Source organism: Mustela lutreola, chromosome 8 (assembly GCF_030435805.1).
Source record: "Mustela lutreola isolate mMusLut2 chromosome 8, mMusLut2.pri, whole genome shotgun sequence".
In the NCBI taxonomy this organism is placed as follows: domain Eukaryota; kingdom Metazoa; phylum Chordata; class Mammalia; order Carnivora; family Mustelidae; genus Mustela; species Mustela lutreola.
Window position 1 is genome coordinate 98,184,763 of NC_081297.1, and position 18,568 is coordinate 98,203,330.

The window sequence follows — 18,568 nt, forward strand, 5'->3', positions numbered from 1 at the left end:
GTTTTATCTTACCAATTATTTTGACAATGAGAACTGGCTTTGCAAAATTAGGTTATTAGTGAACATTTTCTAGAAATTTAATCAGCTAAATGTGTAAGTCCTGATTTAGAAAATAAGTTAAGAATTTTATGAAGTTTTTATCTATAAAACCATAATTGAGTTAAAAATATTTTAATTTTCCAAATTTTTAAAAGTATATTAGTTGTCTTTAGGTAAGAAAGTAACAATCAGTAACCATTTATAAGTACCGGTAAGTCTATTTTGTGCATTTCCTAGAAACTGAGAATGAGATTGATTTTAATGACTGAGTTCCAAACTCTTTTGCAATTGACCTAGTTACCAGTGCTTGCTTTCAACAAAATTAAGGAGACTATATTTTTTCAGCTGAGAATTATAATTATGTAACTACAATTATATTTAATGACAATTATAATGTGTATGATGTGACCTTTGGCTTATAACTGAGATGCCTAAATATTTAAATGATATTGTTCTAATTGAACCTCTCTCATTTCACTCTTCTCTATGTAAACAAGATTTCTTGATGCTCACACCTACGTGATAGGAAACAGAACAGGAATATTCTAGAAGAGAACTAGAATAGAAAAAATAGGAGGTAAATAGTGGAAACTTGCTTTAATAGACAATAAGTAGTATTCATTCAAGGATACAATAGAATAGAAAAAATAGGAGGTAAATAAATAGTGGAAACTTGCTTTAATAGACAATAAGTAGTATGCATTCAAGGATACAAAATCTGACTGCAGAAACCAGATGGATGAAATGTATAATTTATTTCACTAAGAAATTATTTTCAAACAAAATTATCTCTTGTGTTTCATATTTAATAAGATTGTAGTAGATATATATGGTCTTGATAGGTAATATACTGACACTTGTAATGAGAATTCAATCCAGAAAAGTTGCATTACTACTCAGAACCTTATAGGTACAAAAACTTATTACCTTAGTTACAGAAATGAATGATAAGGTGTTCATTACAATGTATTGAAGAATATGGGCACCTGGGTGGCTCAGTTGGTTGAGCGTCTGCCTTCGGCTCAGGTCATGGTCCTGGTATCTTGGGATCGAGCCCCGCATCCAGCTCCTTGCTCAGCAGGGAGCCTGCTTCCCCCTCTCCTTCTGCCTGCAGCTCCCCCTGCTTGTGTGCTTTCTCTCTGTCAAATAAATAAATAAAAATCGTATTAAAAATTTTAAATAAATAAATAAATAATATTGAAGAATAAAACACCAGGATAAAATTATGTGAGGAACTACAATGGAAATATAAGATCAAGAAGAAGCAAGAATGATGTAAAATTTCCAACTAGCAACAAAAGAATCCAACAAATGAATGATGGTAGACAATAAATTAATTACTAACAGTGTGTACATTTCATTGGATATGTTTAAAAAGTGATATTATAGCTTTATTTTTAAAATAGCAGTATTTATAATACACTTTTTTATCATCTTGACAAAAAAATTTAAGTTAAGGAAGTGTGATGAGTTACACGTTTAATAAAATTCTTTTAGGGAATATAAGAAAAAAGATTGAAGACCAAAGAATGTAAAAGTTTTAGTTGAGAATGCTGAGAAAAATATCACTTATGCCACATTATACATATGTATATTAAATATACCTAATAAAATTTACAATTAAAAATCAAGATGGAAAAGTTTTGAAGACACCCAATTTATTCTTGTGTGCCTGAAGTTCAAGCTACAGTGGTGATTTTTGTTTCATTCAAATACGGATTTTTTATTTTTAGTCATTAGACATTTGGCCAAAATACAGGTTTCTTTGAACATCCAATAAGTTTATTTATGCCTGGGAAAAGTAATATAGGACTCTTATAAGTCATTTATTACTTATTATACATTAATTCACACAACATTAAGCAGGTGGAAAGTGTGTTATTTATGGAAGTGCAGGAGTGGAGAGGGAGAGCACAGGGGAGCTCAGTAGAAAAGAAAAATTCATAAAGATTCTAGTGAGGGAAGCACCCAAAATAAAATAGAAGAGTTTTATATTCATTCAGCAAACATTTGCCAACTACTAATGGCCAGGACAGCTTCTTCTCTTTGACTTGGCTTTATGTCACCCATACTTTATCCTCCCGGGAATTGAAATATCTTACATACCTACAGTTTTACAGTTCACAAGGGTGGCCATGTACACTAGCATCACTTCTCACTCTCTCAGATCATTTACAAAATGTAGACAAAGCAGCATCAGGGTGGCTCAGTCGCCTAAGCATGCAAGTCTTCATTTCATTCAGGTCGTGATCTTGGGGTAGTGACCTTGAGCCCCACCTCTAGCTCCCCACTGGGCGTGGAGCCTGCTTAAAATTCTCTCTCTCTCTCTCTCCCTCTGCTCCTCCCTTCACTCATACTCTCTCTCACTCTCAAATAAATAAATAGATCTAAAAAAAATTGTATGTCAAAAACAAAATATTCTTCATCTATAAAAATGCCTATTTCTCACCACATCCTATTTTAAACTGGTTGTCTACTCAAAATATGCCCACTTCATTTTCTGGGGTCCCAGTTAAATTAATGTAACAGTATGGATCTTTCGTATTTTCAGAATTCCATGAATATAGATTCTAACACCCCAATCTCTCTTGGAAAGCAAACAGGATGATGAATCACAATTGGTTTAAAGATTTTATTTATTTATTTATTTACTTACTTACTTATTTGACAGAGAAAGAGAACACAAGCAGCAGAGCAATAGGCAGAGGGAGAAGGAGAAGCAGACTCCCCACTGAGCATGGACTACCCCCCACAATGTGGGGCTTGATCCCAGGATCCCAAGACCATGACCTGAGCTGAAGGAAGACGCTTAACTGTCTGAGCCACCCAGGCACCCTGATGAAACATTTTTATATTGCTCAAAGTAGAATTAAATAAGAATGTTCATCAAATAAAGGTCATTTCATTAGGGAATAAAATGAATAAATTGGCTTTAATTCTAGATGTTCAATGAACTTAGAAATAATAAGTATGTATTACATCAGTTGTATCCAAATGAACTATCATTTCCTTTACAAACAAACATAAAGAGAGCTATAAATTGCACACATTAAGCTGCTAACCAAGGGAGAGATTGTCTTCAGATTTATTCTGTTTAAAATCCTGTGATAATACATTATATGTTTATTAAATAATTAAATAAAATCCTGTGATAAATTTCACTTCTTTGTTCCATTAAAGAACCAGATAGGATGAAGCCAAGGGGAATATGTGATGTTCCCTAGACTATTAAAAACTGATATGGTATAGGTATTTACATTAATACCTCTTTTAAAAAAATGAAAGTCAAGAATATTGATTGATTTCATCAAGACATATAATTTATTTTGTTTCTTCTTAAAAATATTTAAGGTACTGATTAATAATCAGAGCTAGTGTAGCCTAAAAGTCCTATTTTTCAAAGACATAGAAAATTTGAGAAAGTGGATTAAAGAACACTGATGGTTGTAGAAATAATCTGGAATTGATTTTTTTATACTGGAAGTAGTTAATATGTTACAAAAATAAATGGTTAGCAGTTTACTTTCACTGCCCATCAGGTAAAATAAAAACCAGAGATTACAAGAACAGAGTTCAAGAAATCAAGGACTCAGCTTCCTATTATTTCCTTTCTCTCCCCACCATGAGGGGAAATCAACTGCCCAATCCAGTCTTGATTCTATTTCTCCTGCTCCTTCCCAGAGATGCTTCCACTGCTTCAAAACCGTAAGCAACATTTCCAGAAAATTCTACTGCCCCTCTCTTTCTCATTGTGTTATCTGCTTCTTGATATGTCTCACTTACTTATTTTCTGATTTCCTGTGAAGTTATCTACTGTTGAAGGGGTTTGGAAAGGTCAGTACATTGTTATGGCTCATGTGGAAAGGGGCATACTCCAGTTCTAGAAAACACAGAGACATAGGGCGGTAACATTTATGAAACATTCACCAAATAAGAATACAGAATTATACAACATTCACTTAATAATAATATAAAATTCCCACCAAAAAGGGGGGGGCATATTTTTATAATTGTCTCATGAAAAGGGCTGCTGTGTCTCGTCCACTGTGAAATGGCTCAGTGGCCATATTTTCCCCCAGTCAGGGATCACCAGGACGGATGCATGACTTTCACACAAGCCAGGCTTTGTGTGTCAGGTCACTCAAATCATCAGCAAACCTGTAGGGGCTGGCATTAGATCTTGGGACTTTACATATTAACAAAATGTGGGCTCTGCCTTCAATACCTCACAGTATAGAAAATAGGAGGAGATAGTGCACAGAGAAAGGAATACAGTGCAAAACCAGAAGCAAGCACTACAGGATTTTGTGAGAATGCCCACAGAGAAAACCTCCCTCCTCCTGGAACCTTTAAGTGATATAAGAGACGGGGTATCACCTAAATGTGCAACGAGAAAGCTGTTCTTGATATAAGTCCTATGAAGTAAATAGGATATACCCAGATAGATAAGGACACTTCAGAAGGAGAGAGAGGCCTGGGCAAACCAGAGCATTGCAAACACAGCACGTTCGAGTGGTTGCAAATGATGGGCAAAGAACAGTAGGAAAAGTGATATTTTCTTCTGGGTGAACATGGTAATATATTTGGTGATTAGCCTTGCCTAGCTTGGTTTGTCTTCCAACATCAGAGAGTGTAAGAGAGAAAAGAGCTAAAATTGCTCTTGGAAAAATACTGCAAAGCAATTCAATTCTTCCTTACCTATTAATTGTTATCACTTTAGCATCCTAAAATAAGGACATTCATATCATCCACATGAAACCCAAGACCACCGGTAGGCAGGTTCTTAAGGCTTTCATGATAATCAATGGGTTAATCACATTTTGTTGTTGCTTAAAAAAAAAAAAAAAGTTTTTTCAGCTTTATAGACATATAATTGACAAAATTACAAAATATTTCAACTGTACCATGTGATGATTTCATATACACATATATGAAAGGATTCCTCCCACTGGGTGAATTAACACATCCATCTCATGCATATTTACTCTTCTTCTTTTATTTTTCTGAGAAAGTTTAAATTCAACTTCCAGCAAATTTCGTTTATACAATGCAGTTATCAGCTATAGTCACCATGTCTTACACTATATCCCCAGACTTCATTCTTCTTACTATAACTGAAAGTTTGTACCCTTTTACCAACCTCTCCATATTTCCTTCAACACCCCTCCACTCCAGGCCCCAGAAGTCACCTTTCTATACTCTGTTTCTATGAATTTGACTTTTAAAAAAAAAGATTCCACGTATAATTGACAGCATGCAATATTATCTTTCTCTGGCATACTTCATTAATAATGATATCAAAGTCCATCATGTTGTTGCAAATGATAAGATTTCCTTTTGTTAAAGCTGAACGGTATCCCATTTCTAAATTTGAAAATGACTTCTTTTTTTAAAAAAGATCTTGTTTATTAGAGAGAAAGAGAGAGAGAGAAAGAGTGCACAAGTAAAGGAGCAGGGCAGAGGGGAAGCAAGAAGCAGACTTTCTGCTGAACAGGGAGCCCAACATGGGGCTTTCTCTCAAGGACTGCAAGATCTGACCTGAGCCAAAGGCAGACACTTAACTGACTGAGCCATCCAGGTGCCTCAGAAAATAATTTCTATCCAAAATACAAAGTGACTCCTGGATTGCTTATCCATAGCTTATGAATAGTTCTACAAATATTGTGAGGGTGAATACCTCCACAGCACAACAGAAGCATATTAATGTTTAACTTGTTGGAGGTTTCTGAGTTTCTAAGGTCTTTTGGATTGTCCTTTGAAGAACACATTCCTCTGCCTTTTTGCTGAAATCTGGCTCTGTTCTATGATTGGTGATTCCAGAAAAGATGATCTAGAATACAGCCACAATAATGATGTCTTTTTAACTTCTCCATGATTGATCCAGACGCCTCTTCTCCACAGGCAGTATCTGGTGCTGGTCCCATCACAGCTGTATGCTGGGGTTCCCGAGAAAGCTTGTATCATGCTTACTCACCTGAATGAGACGGTGACACTGAACATAATTCTGGAATATGGAATGCAGACCAGAACCCTCCTTGCAGACGTGGTGACAGAGAAGAACTCCTTCTACTGCAGCCCGTTCACTGTCAGTATGACTCCTTAGGATACAGAAGCTCGTTAGAGGAAGAGCATATTTATTAGCTGATGCCTTGTGTCCTGACCCCCAACAATAAAAAAGCATAATGAAAACACTGAGGAGTACAAAGTGACTTTCAAATTAGATTCTACTGAATATACTTTCATAATATTTCCAAACAATTCCATTGTAATATGCAAAACATAATAGTAATTATAGGAAAGATTTAATTTGCCCTCAAACTCGTGAGGGAAATAAAGTTCATGCCGTTACCCACAAAAACATTAAAATTCATAAATTTAAATGACTTATTTAAGATCTCACAAGTGGTCATTGGTTAATGTCTTATCCTTGTAACCTGTTATTACATAAGGAATTAAATAGTTAATGATACTGGCTTACTGCCAATGATATAACACATAATGTTGAGGTTGACCATCGGACAATAACATTTGATAATCATTTTAATGCCATCGTATTGCTGTGGATATGAGAGCGTGTTATTTCCTTCACCCTCATGACTGTTTGAAGAACTAGTTCCTTTCATTGAGGTGACATTTCCCCTTTAAATCAACAAAGTGTTACCGTCATGTTACATTAAACTTAAGAATCTATAAACCCAGGGACATAATTTTCTATTTATTCCTCACTCGTTCTCTGGGACTGACAAGAGAAATAAGAAAGTCAGAAAGGCTGAGACATTCAGAAGTGGGTCTGCATAGATTTTTCAGCTCTTTTCTACCTTACAGCTTCCGGAGTTCCCGTCTTCCTCAGGGTTGATTACTGTGGAGGTGAAAGGTCCAACCCAGCAGTTTGTAAAGAGGAAGAGAGTGCACGTCATGAAAGTAAACAGCCTTGTCTTTGTCCAAACAGACAAACCCATCTACAAACCGGGACAAACAGGTATAGGGAACCAAATCAGCAAGGGCCACTTTACGGGGCAGGTGTGTGGTTCCCTATTAACTTATTTTGCAGTCGTGAAAATCCAGGCATGTTGTTATCTGTGCTATTTACCCTCAATTCCCACTGGGTAGTTTAATGGGGAAAATCTCTATGTTTCAGTGAGACTCCGCATTGTCTCTGTGGATGTCGATTTTCGCCCTTTGAATGACACGGTAAGTCTCCTTACAGTGGGTAAGTTTGGGGAAAATGGGAAAAAAAGTATCAAGCCCATTTTTTGCAGAACCTGAAACCAATACGATCTCATAAGAGTTCCACTGCTGGAGAATAGAGAAACCAGTTCACCAACTGCATTGTTAAAATAAAATATTCAGTTGAAATTATCCTTTTAAAGATCCCGGTAATTTTCATTGAACAAAAGAAAGTAAGTGCATTTGATTTCTCCCTTAGAGAAATGGAGACTTTCTCAGAGATAAATTTCATCTGCAAAATAAATTTATTTGGACCTTTTTACCGTAGCATAACTTTCCTCAATTGTACAATATTTCATAAAGGTAAAGTCATGACTTCTCAAGAACTATATGTCCCAAACTACACATGTAAACCAAACTGGGGCACATCTCCTTGTTTGGACAAGAAATATACAGACTCACTTCCTCTCATCTGGATAGCATATCAATGTTGATGAAATGGCTTTCTTGTTCTGACATTTATCCCACACTCATACTATTTTTTTTCTTTCCAGTTCCCAGTGGTTTATATAGAGGTAGGTAATATCTTATGCATCTCAGATGGGATGAAGACTTACTTATGTTCCATTGCCCCTTGCTACCCCTCTCTTCCCACCCCACTAGCACCTCACCAAAACTAAACAGTTTTCCCTATCTTCAATTCTTTGGAGAGTGGAAAAGATGTAAATGAAGGGGAAAAATCCCCTGAGATGATACAAGTTCATGACTCTTCCAATATTTCTGACCAAATTGGATATGCATAATTTCAAAAAGAGGTATTGCAATCTGTAGTATCTCATTGCTGGTAAACTTGCTGCCCTTTCCTCAGTGTGTAATTCCTAGAAAACTTTGCTCAGTACGTTTGGTGTCAATTTACTAACCATCTCTTATCTAACTCCCAATGTGCCCTCCCTAAAAAGCTTTTCCTCTACTCAGATTATGTATTTCAGTTGTTTCTATGAACTCATAATATTTTTATCTGTAGAATCCCAAGAGGAACCGAATTTTCCAATGGCAAAGTCTCAGACTACAAGGAGGACTCAGCCAGCTGTCCTTCCCACTCTCAGTGGAGCCCACTCTGGGTGCTTATAAGGTCAAGGTTCAGAGGGAGTCAGGGGAAGAAATAGAGCACCCCTTCGAAGTGAATGAATATGGTAAGAATTCTGCCTTTCTCTAAGACGTTTATGACATTACTTTAGAGTTTAAGAGTTTTGACACATAGATATAAGCAAAAATCTAACAGATAATAGTTGGAAATTAGCAAGTTTTTAAAAATTTACCCAAATATTCACTAAGAATCTTTCATGTACTATCTTATTTAATCCTCGTATCAACCATCTGAGGTAGATACTCTATGGTCTCCATTTTACAAATGAGTACATCAATACTAGAACAGTTAGTAATTTACCAAAATCCCAGTAAGAGGTAAGAGAGATTTTAATAAGTCCATTACCTTATTCAAACCAAAATTGTTAACCAACGCAACAAATATCTTCACGCATTTGTTGATCTGTATCTTATACCTCCTGGCTGTCTCTAATCTACACCTAGACTACTCTATTCAAAATGGTCAGACATTGAAGCCATCTTACTAGCTATCAGCCATGTGGATTTTCTCATGAAAATGTAGTATTTCGTGCCATGGATGAAGAGACTGCTCACAAAAACATCATTCGCCAAATTCACCTGAACTGCTATGAGGATTATAGAACAGATATATTACAGGAACAGTGAGCTTTACACACCTGTGAGAGAGGATGGGAAAGTAAGGGTCCAGGAGGGGGAGTTAGATCATAGGAAATTACTAACCAATTCTCCTGAACCGTGGGTGGAGAGGAATAAATTAGCACCTTCCAGGGTACCTTCAGATCCCAAAGTGAACCACAAAGGGAAACTGACAGAAGAATCTATGGAAGACTGGATGTATCTGTTCTTCATATCTACCACTTCTTTATTTCTGTAATAAGTGTCTGGTGGTGGGTCTGGGGACTCTTTTAGTCAGCAGGACAAGCAGCTGGGAAGAATTGGACACAGAGGGAAAGAATAAGGACAAATTGGAATTTCCTCACCTCTCTGTACCTGCCACCACATCGAATTAACCATGATGACCTTCAGAGAGTAACGATGCTGCTTTCTTTCCATCTTTAAGTCTCAACCAAGTTCAAAGGGGATTCTAGGAAATGTAGTACCAGCATAACAAAATAAACATGGTACAAATACCCACGGTCATAATCATGTTTCTGTGATCAGTAGAGGCCCTGCAGCTTCTTAATGTAATGGAAATCATTTCATGTGATTCGATGTTATAAGGTTCTGTAATAAAATCATTACAAATACTTACAAGATAGCCTGCCCACCCATCTTCACCTCTTTCTTCCTTCTGTTGACGACAGTTTTGCCGAAGTTCGAGGTCCAAGTGAAAATGCCCAAGACTATCGGTTTTCTAGATGAAGAATTTACGGTATCTGCCTGTGGCCTGTGAGTTACATTTTTTCATCCATTTTGATCTCCCTACTCTATGTTCATTGCAATTAATCGTTACCAGGCTTCAAAGTATTTTAATTAGAGAATGACTTTCTCTCCAACACGCCTGAGCTCCAGCTAGAGAGCAGGGGTGGCAGCAAAGGACACTCTTACTACTACAAACAAAAGCATTTACTGAACACCTAAAATGTGACAGAAAATGTTTTAAGTGCCTTGTAAGATGGGGATAGTTATCCTTAGTTTGCAAATGAGGAAACTATAACACATGGGGGATAGAAAACTTGTTCAAGTAAATAGGAAGACTAGAATTTAACTCTAGCAGTCTGGCTCCAGACCCTCAACTCGTTACCCTATAATTGTCTCTACAATTAAAAAAAGAAAATCTAGTTTCATGAAACATTGTACATGCCAAACACTGTGCCAAACTGAAGACAGGACATCCAGCTCAAGCTCATGCTCATGTTCATAGCTTCTGTGTTATTCTGTATCCTATGATTCCTATTTTTTTTTATTGCTCCCAATTTCATAAACTATGGAAAATTGGGGCGGGGGAATGAAGCAGACCTTCTTAAATAGATATATAGATATATAATGTAGAATTTAAAAGACGTGTCATAGTTATTTCCCTGATTGCTTTTTAGTTCAGTAGAATATTCTCCATACACACTGAGGACACCTTACCTCTTGCTTTTGAAAACAGTGTGAGGATCATACTTTCATCTTTCTTACCAGTTTTGATGCTTGAGAATTTTCCTTCAGAAGGGAGAGCCCTTTGAGTGACACTTAAAGATAACATTCAGCAAAGTGAGATACAGTAAATGGCTTATTGCTTTATCAGCCTTCCTAGAAATTAGGGGGGAGAAACTTTAGAAAGGGGAAGATTAGGGTCATCAAAGCCAAAACTCATCTACCTCACAGTTTGGACCAAAGCAATTGGTCTCAAACTTAGGTGAACATCAGAATCTATGGAGATGATTGGTTAAAATGTAGATTCCTTGACCCCCCACATCTAAAGATTCCAATCATAAATCTGAGAAAGGATTCAGGATTCCAAATCCCAATACAAACATCAGGTAATTTCAATGTAGGTGGTCCATTAAGCATACTCTGAGAAACAATGGACTAAGTTTGGCTTCCCATCATGTATTACTTCACTCAGCCTACTATGACAAAATACCACAGAATGGGTAGTTTATAAGAAACAGAAATTTATTAGTCTTAGTTCTAGAGGCTGAGAAATCCAAGATCAAGGTGCCAGCATGGTCACGTTCTGGTGAAGATTCTCTCTGGTTCATAGCTGGTGCCCTCTTGGCATGTCTTCATACGGCAGAAGGAACAAAGGATCTCTCTGGAGCCTCTTATAAAGACACCAATCACATTCATGAAGGCTCAACCCTCACTATCTATGCACCTCCCAAAGACCTCGTCCCCAACACTATCATCCTTAGGGTTTAGGATTTCCACATATACATTTGGGGGGGGAAGCAAACATTCAGACCATACCATAGCATATCCTTCCATTAGATTTTGCAGAATTGGAATAAGTCATTATGCTACTCTTCATTTATAACAGATATGTTAAATGATATGTAACGAGTGTTTTTGAATATTTAAATTCCCATTTAAGTTCTCATTTATCCTCTTAAAATACATATGAATTAGGGAAGATTTAGAAATACCCTGTCTACATGTCCTTAAATTCTTCCCTGAAAAAACTTAGGTGTTGTCAAAGTTGAAATTATAACCTAGATCATCTGATGACGGGGAAAGAAGAAATAAGATAGTCTTATAGTAAAACCTCAACTGAAAGGGAGGAAAGATCTGAGAAATACTACATTGTTAATTTTCCCTTTAGAGGTGTTTCAAAGAAGATTCAGTAAGTATTTTCTCTTTGAGTTGTAGTTGTAGGTCCACTTAGATAATTAAGAAGACCTAGTTTCAGAATAAGTGCTTCTCGAGTACAAATGGTATGGAAGGAAATATAATTGGTATATGAACAAGATGGATATATGAATGGATCAAATCATGTGAAAAAATATAGGAGTTGTTTATATCAAATATCCTTTTGTATAACTGCTTTACTGTTATAGATACACATATGGAAAGCCTGTCTCTGGTCTGGTGAAAATTAATGTATGCAGAAAATACTCACGATACCATTCGACCTGTCATGGAAGACATTCACAAAGTATCTGTGAAGAATTCAGTCAACAGGTATGTGATAAATGAAACAAGATGGGATCAGGAGGCAGACAAACCATAAGAGACTCTTAATCTCACAAAACAAACTGAGGGTTGCCAGGGGAGGGGGGCAGGGAGAGGGTGGGGGGGTTATTGACATTGAGGAAGGTATGTGCAATGAAGTGTGTAAACCTGGCAATTCACAGACGTATTCCCTTGGGGTTAATAATACATTATATGTTAATAAAAAATTTAAAAATTATATTTAAAAAAAAGAATTCAGTCAACAGTTATGTGGAAACTATTCTCCCCAGACATTAACACCAGATCTTGTTTTCTCATGGATTATAATGCAATAAAGAATATCATACAAAAGAATATAATATTTTAAGGTGAAAACAGTTACAACAGAAAGTAGTATGGAGTAAGGGAAACATTGTAAGATCGCTTGGTAATGTTTGGAGCCCACTGGAAAGTTGGGTTCATGAATTTATAGTGGTATTTATTTGGCCAGTTTTGTAACTTTCTTCTGAGAGCAATCAGCATGCCAGGTATAAAGGCATAAAATAATATGGAAGTATCCAAAGCTGGCCTTCACTTATCAAACAGGTAATAGAAAAAGAATGACAGATGTTAAGAATTTGGTTAGTGGGAGGGGGTGGCTGACTGGCTCACCTGGTAGAGCCTACGACTCTTGAATGCAGGTTCATGATTTCCAGATCCCTGTTGGGTGAAGAGCTTACTTTAAAAAAAAAAAAAATTTTTTTTTTTTTGGTTAGTTCAAGAATCAAATGACTTGCTATGGAATCTAAACTTCATATGGAAGAAGAAAAAAATAACATAAAAGCCCAGGGAGTGGCAGTGAGTGACACTGTAAGGGTATGGAAACGAAAGTTACCAAAGCTTCAGAGAGGGTTGCCTGGGTGGCTCAGTTAGTTAAGCACCCAACTCCTGGTTTCAGCTTGGGTCATGATCTTGCATTGGTGAAATAGAGCCCCACTTTGGGCACCATACTGGGTGTGGAGCCTGCATAAGATTCTCTCTACCACTCTCCTTCTGCCTCTTCCCCTACCCTCCCCACCCCTCCTCCCAGACTCATGGGTATGTGCACTCTTTCTCTTCAAAAAACAAATGAACAAACAAAAAACCTGCAGAGAGCAAATTAATGAAAGGCAAGAGTGACGAATATGATGATTAATGTCAAAAAAATCAATAAGAAAGATAAACATGAGAGAAATAAGGTTGCCAAAACTCTAATATATCAAGGATACAGGAATTAGTTTTATTTTCAAGTGAATAAATTAAAAAATGATTAAGTAAATATAAGTACATTAAATATGCTTAAGCTTTATTATGCAATGCATATTTTCGTGTAAATAAGTAAAAAAAATGAAAACAAATATTTCTTAAGATGTGGTTCCCAATGTTTAGTTTGGAAATCTAATGACTATAATGATTCATCTATTCAAAGAATATATATGTTTTTATTAATGTCCTAGGCATAGAGAAATACAGTTAAGAAAATGTAATCCTTAGTTGAGGTGTAGCTGAAGGTGATCGAAGAGGAGGTGTTGTATCTGAGCTGTGTTTAGAAGAGCAGTAACTGTTGGCCATGATAAGAATGGAAGAAAAAGAATGTTATCACGTGAGAAACTATGTATGCAGAGAGAGTACGATGGCACATTTGGAAACTAGTTAATTTAATTTGGCAGAAACGGGATAGACTTTCAGAAGAGAAGGAGGAAGGGAAAGGTTGGCAATGAGTAACTCAACGGTTAACGAAGACATCTGATGCCATTTTTGGCTTGGGAAGAAATGTGATGCCATTTTTGGCTTGGGAAAGGATCAGCACCTAAAAGATGGTCAGAACTTTGTAAAATTTCCTTTGGCCAACGAAAAACTTTCACAGGTTGATAAATGACTTTTTTGACAGGAAACCAGAGGACCCAGAAACTCTCTTTCTTTCTCTTCAGGCAGACAGTGAAGGGTGTTTCACACAACTCGTGAAGACTAAAGTATTCCAGCTGAGACAAAAGGGGTATGACATGAACATACAAGTGGAAGCCAAAGTCAAAGAAGACGGAACAGGTTCACGTTATTTTGAAATATTTATTAATTCATTAATTCACCAATATGTTAAGCATTTATCAAATGTCCATTTCTGGGGACTATAAAATAATACAGTCCTTCCTGTCAAGGATCTAGAAATCTAAAAAGAAATTATGTATATGTATGTATATGTATATATGTATATATGTTTGCATGTATATATTTATAATCATAACAAAATTTCCATGAGCAATGTAAAAACTAAAGTCCAAATGAGTATGAAGAGAGAGAATTAATTCTTTTATAGAGATAGAGAAAGTTTATAAAGTACCACATGAGCTGATTTATATAGAATGGATAAAATTTTGAAAGCTCGTGATGGACTGAAAACACATGATTTACATAAAGCAAATATGTTTGGTCTCAGAAGAATCTAAAAATGTAAGCTGGAGCTAAGGTGTGTAAAAATGTAAATCATGCGCTACAAAGATTAGACTTTATTATGAAAAACCTTGGATATCAGCAGATAGATTTAAGGAGATGTTGTAAGTAAAGTGATTTTTGAAAATATAATTCAAGCAGACATAAAGAGGACAGGCTAGATGAAACAATTTTAAGAGGTTACAACGTGCTACATCAGATTACTATTCAAAATTGTTCCAAAGATTATGAATCTGGGGGCTGGGAAAAGGAAATGCCATTAACTAAGATTAGGAGTAAATGAGAAAGAACTATTATGATGAGAATGTGTCAAGGATAATTAATTGTAATCTGGAATATCAAGATAGAAGTTGACTCATTCTGGTTTAAAAATAATTTTAAAAGAAAATCAGAGCAAAGTCAAGACCAGAAATGTAAATCTGGAACAATTCCCATTGTATCTATATCCTCCTATGAATAAGTGCATTTGTTCTGAAAGTGAATTCACTTAACATAGCTAAATAGGGGCTGGAGACAGACAAGGAGAGACCCAAGGACAGAAACAACTACATTTAGGACATAGTGTCAAATAAACCAGCCATAATAAAATTAGAAGTCATAGAGATGGGGAAAGCAAAAAAGCTATAGATGATGAAGCCAAAACACACATTACACTTCCCTGAATGAAAAGACACCAGGTGTTGGCTATACTGGAAGAGCCATACAGTGAAAAGAAGTGTCTTGCTGGGGAAGTAGTTTGTAATAGACATTTAAGTATATTTTGAAGCCAATGTGAAAACTCATGTTGCATGCAAAAAGTCATGGGGAGAGGGAAGAGATCTGAGAGACAGAAACAAAAATGGAGCAAGCTCATGGAGGACATGGGAAGAACCTAAGAACAAAGATAGAACCAGAAAGATACTTGTGAAACCAGAGGAATTTGGGAATAAGGTATAACAACTTTTGTATGAAAGTGAAGCTAATGTCAAGTTGATTGTATTTTCTAGGTGTGAAAAATTCTGGAAAGGATAAAAAATAGAATAGGGTTAGTACTTTGCCAGGATGAAGTGAGGCTGGGGTGGGTGTGGGAGGTGAGTCGAATCGAAAGAACAATTCAACTTCACTTATTTCTTTTTCAGAGTTGGAATTAACTGGGCATGGATCATGTGAAATCACAAATACTTTAACCAAACTGAAGTTTACAAAAGCAGATACACATTATAGGCATGGGCTCCCTTTTTTTGGGCAGGTAAAATAATTTCTCAAGGGAATCATAATTTCTATAATTTGGGGGATGTGGATTTTAAGAAAATGAATTTTTATACCATAAAAGTACAATTTATTATAAAAATATTTATTTAGAATAAGGAAAGAAATTATAGCAAATGACAAACTTAAAGGGCAAATACCATTACATCCAGAAAAATAAAGTACACTTTTATTAGTTTACTTCCTAACACATCTCTAAAATACATTTTTCCTGTGTAGTTTGGCTGCATACTTTTTTGATTGCCTCTTTATAAACAATGATTTTGTAATGTAATTTTTTAAAGATATTTTTCGTCTAGATGACTTTTTATATTGATAGTTTTTAAAAGTTTTTTTAGCTTCCTAAGCTCAATATTGGTAAATATTGATAAGTTTTCAGACTGATATCCAACTTAGTAAACTATCAGTTTTCTGGTTTCTAGCCATTTTAAATTTCCTTTTTTAGTAATTAATCCTTGAGTTGACAGTTGATAGGCAATTGACAGTTGATAAGCAATTGGCAGACAATAGGCAAAATCTTTTCGTTAACTGTGACATTCCTAACTATTTCGCAGTTGATGACATTATGAATTTTCTATTTTCTTCATTCATTGTAGCATTTTGTATCAAATTGGCAAGAAATTAATAAATATATAGATATGTTGGGGCAGGGCCATTTTGGATCAAGAAAGAATGTGAGGAAACTGAGGACTTAAAGATGAATATGACTTGGCAAGAAATTTAAGAAAGAGGGGAGAATAGCCAGGGCCCTAGGTGTTAAACAGCTTCTAAAGAGCAGAGAACTAAGAGTGTGACTGACCGAGGTAGAAGACAGAGCTAACTGGATTGGCTGGATAGCTATAGGTAAGCCAGAGCAGATCTTGAGGGCCTTTTAGGTGAAGTTCAGTATTTTGGACTGAGAAGTTACAGAAGAATTTAAGGAGAATAACAAGATCAGTTTAACTCAGGCTGTAGAGAGAATGGTTTGAAGTAAGCCTGAAGCAGCAAGAGGGTGAACTGTGTAAGATTAAATAAAAAGCTATTGGGAATCAAGTAGGGAAAAAATATTGCGTTTTGTCAGCTAAGAAAAGAGGTAGAGCTAAAATAAAAACAAAGCATTTATTTGGGGCCTCAGACTTGCAATGCAGAAAACATGGATTTGGGCAGCAGATCCAATAGTGGCCCCCTGTCCCCAAGAACAAATAACAAGGGTTTTTGAAGACAAAAGAGAATTCTTGTACATGTTATTCATAAGGAATTTTGATTGGCGTTGTTGGCAGAAAACTAATCTCAACTGAATATAATTGGTTGCTAAGGCTACCACCAAATAAAAGCTTCTGCAGCAGGTTGCAGGTGTTTCTGTGAGTTTTGGCCCAGTTCAAAAGTTCATGGGTCCTCTGGTGAGGATGTCAGAAGGCCCATCTCCTTAATGGCCTCCCAGCTCCATTGTAAACCTCTTGATAAGTGATCTCATTTTATTTCACCTTAAACAGGTTTAACTGGTATAGAAATAAATGAAATGTGTTTAACAGAGTAAGAGATAGCACTTGGCCATGGTTAGAATTTGTCAGTGAAAGAGAGAAAACGATTTTTTGAAAGGACCTTGATATTGCCACCATAATCTATGGGATCGATAAAATCACCATATACTGAGACAGAACACTGGGGATGAAGTAAATAGGGAAGGGTGATATCCATTTTTTGGATATTCTCAATTGTTTTGTGCTCAAAGAATACCTATATAAGAATGTCAAAAAGAAAGTAGTTTAGAGCCCAGAAAATAAATCTTATTTTCAGATTGATTCTAAGATCTTCAGTAAATGATAGTAGCCACGGGGTCAAGAGGTGAACGCAACTGAAAGGGTAAGATGTCATTGCTATGTAACACCAGCTATCATTTCCACACTTCTAGGCTCTTCTTGTTGATGAGAAGGATCAACCAATCCCCAATAAAGCTGTAAGCGTCAATGTGGATGTAACTGCGTACCATTCCATCCTTACCACAGATGAGCACGGTCTGGTGAACATTTCCATTGATACCACTAACTTCACATCTTCTTTTCTTTCAGTTAGGGTAAGTGGGAAGGGGCATCCAGGACTACAGACAGATTGCTGAGGTCACATAATTTAAGGATATATGGGAATCATGTAAATTCTAGGGAGAAAAGAAATAGCAATAAAGAGTAAAATAGAAATTAAGCAATTCAGAGACCTAAATTTTAAGAAAACATTACTTGCCCCAAAATTTTGGCTTTAGATAGACTCCATTTACAGCATGGTCTAGTTTCAGAAAATACATATTGGATCATCTTGATATTCCCTTGTAAAATTCAATATTTTTACAATTTTATTACAGATTAGATTTTGTTTAGTTTTTTTGGTGTACCGCCATTTTTTGTTTTCTGTAAAAAAATTAAATATCTTTATGCAGTTTATAGGCATAGGGTATTAAGGAAAATAATTGATCCTGACTGTGAGTGAATATGATCTACCAAAATGGTATAGAACAACCTTAAATAAATTTAAGGAAAGGTCACTCACAGATTATGCTTTATTTGGGAAAGCAGATTATGATGGAACCAAATAAGCATGGTTCATGTAAAATCTTCAGTAAACAACTCTTCAGAGTGATGAATGTATACATAATGTACACTAACAAATAGCCTTTTTAAGACCTTTATTCTTTCCACTAGGTCACTTACAAACAAAATAACCACTGTTTTGATAACTGGTGGCTTGAGGAAGTTCATATGGAAGCACAGCACACTGTAAAGCATATTTTCTCCCCGAGCAAGAGTTTTGTTCACCTTGAACTTTTCACTGGTACCATGACCTGTGGACAAATCCAGGACATCCGGGCACACTACATCCTGAATGGACAGATTCTGAAGGATGAAAAAGAATTAACCTTCTATTATTTGGTAAGCATAGAAACCACTAT

General features: G+C 36.0%; 1 protein-coding gene across 2 annotated transcripts in view; it reads left to right on the plus strand.

The window, feature by feature from the left end:
- The first annotated feature begins 3,606 nt into the window (after window positions 1-3,606).
- The window catches only part of LOC131839079 (pregnancy zone protein-like), a 43,882-nt gene continuing 28,920 nt past the window's right edge, over window positions 3,607-18,568 (plus strand). For both annotated transcript variants that reach the window (XM_059186178.1, XM_059186179.1), the window contains exons 1-12: window positions 3,607-3,744; window positions 5,941-6,124; window positions 6,865-7,018; window positions 7,178-7,230; window positions 7,761-7,781; window positions 8,231-8,399; window positions 9,639-9,723; window positions 11,820-11,943; window positions 13,884-13,998; window positions 15,519-15,628; window positions 17,540-17,701; window positions 18,321-18,548. In XM_059186178.1, coding sequence (XP_059042161.1) covers window positions 3,662-3,744; window positions 5,941-6,124; window positions 6,865-7,018; window positions 7,178-7,230; window positions 7,761-7,781; window positions 8,231-8,399; window positions 9,639-9,723; window positions 11,820-11,943; window positions 13,884-13,998; window positions 15,519-15,628; window positions 17,540-17,701; window positions 18,321-18,548 — 1,488 coding nt within the window. In that variant the 5' untranslated portion in view covers window positions 3,607-3,661. The remainder of the gene's footprint in view (window positions 3,745-5,940; window positions 6,125-6,864; window positions 7,019-7,177; window positions 7,231-7,760; window positions 7,782-8,230; window positions 8,400-9,638; window positions 9,724-11,819; window positions 11,944-13,883; window positions 13,999-15,518; window positions 15,629-17,539; window positions 17,702-18,320; window positions 18,549-18,568) is intronic.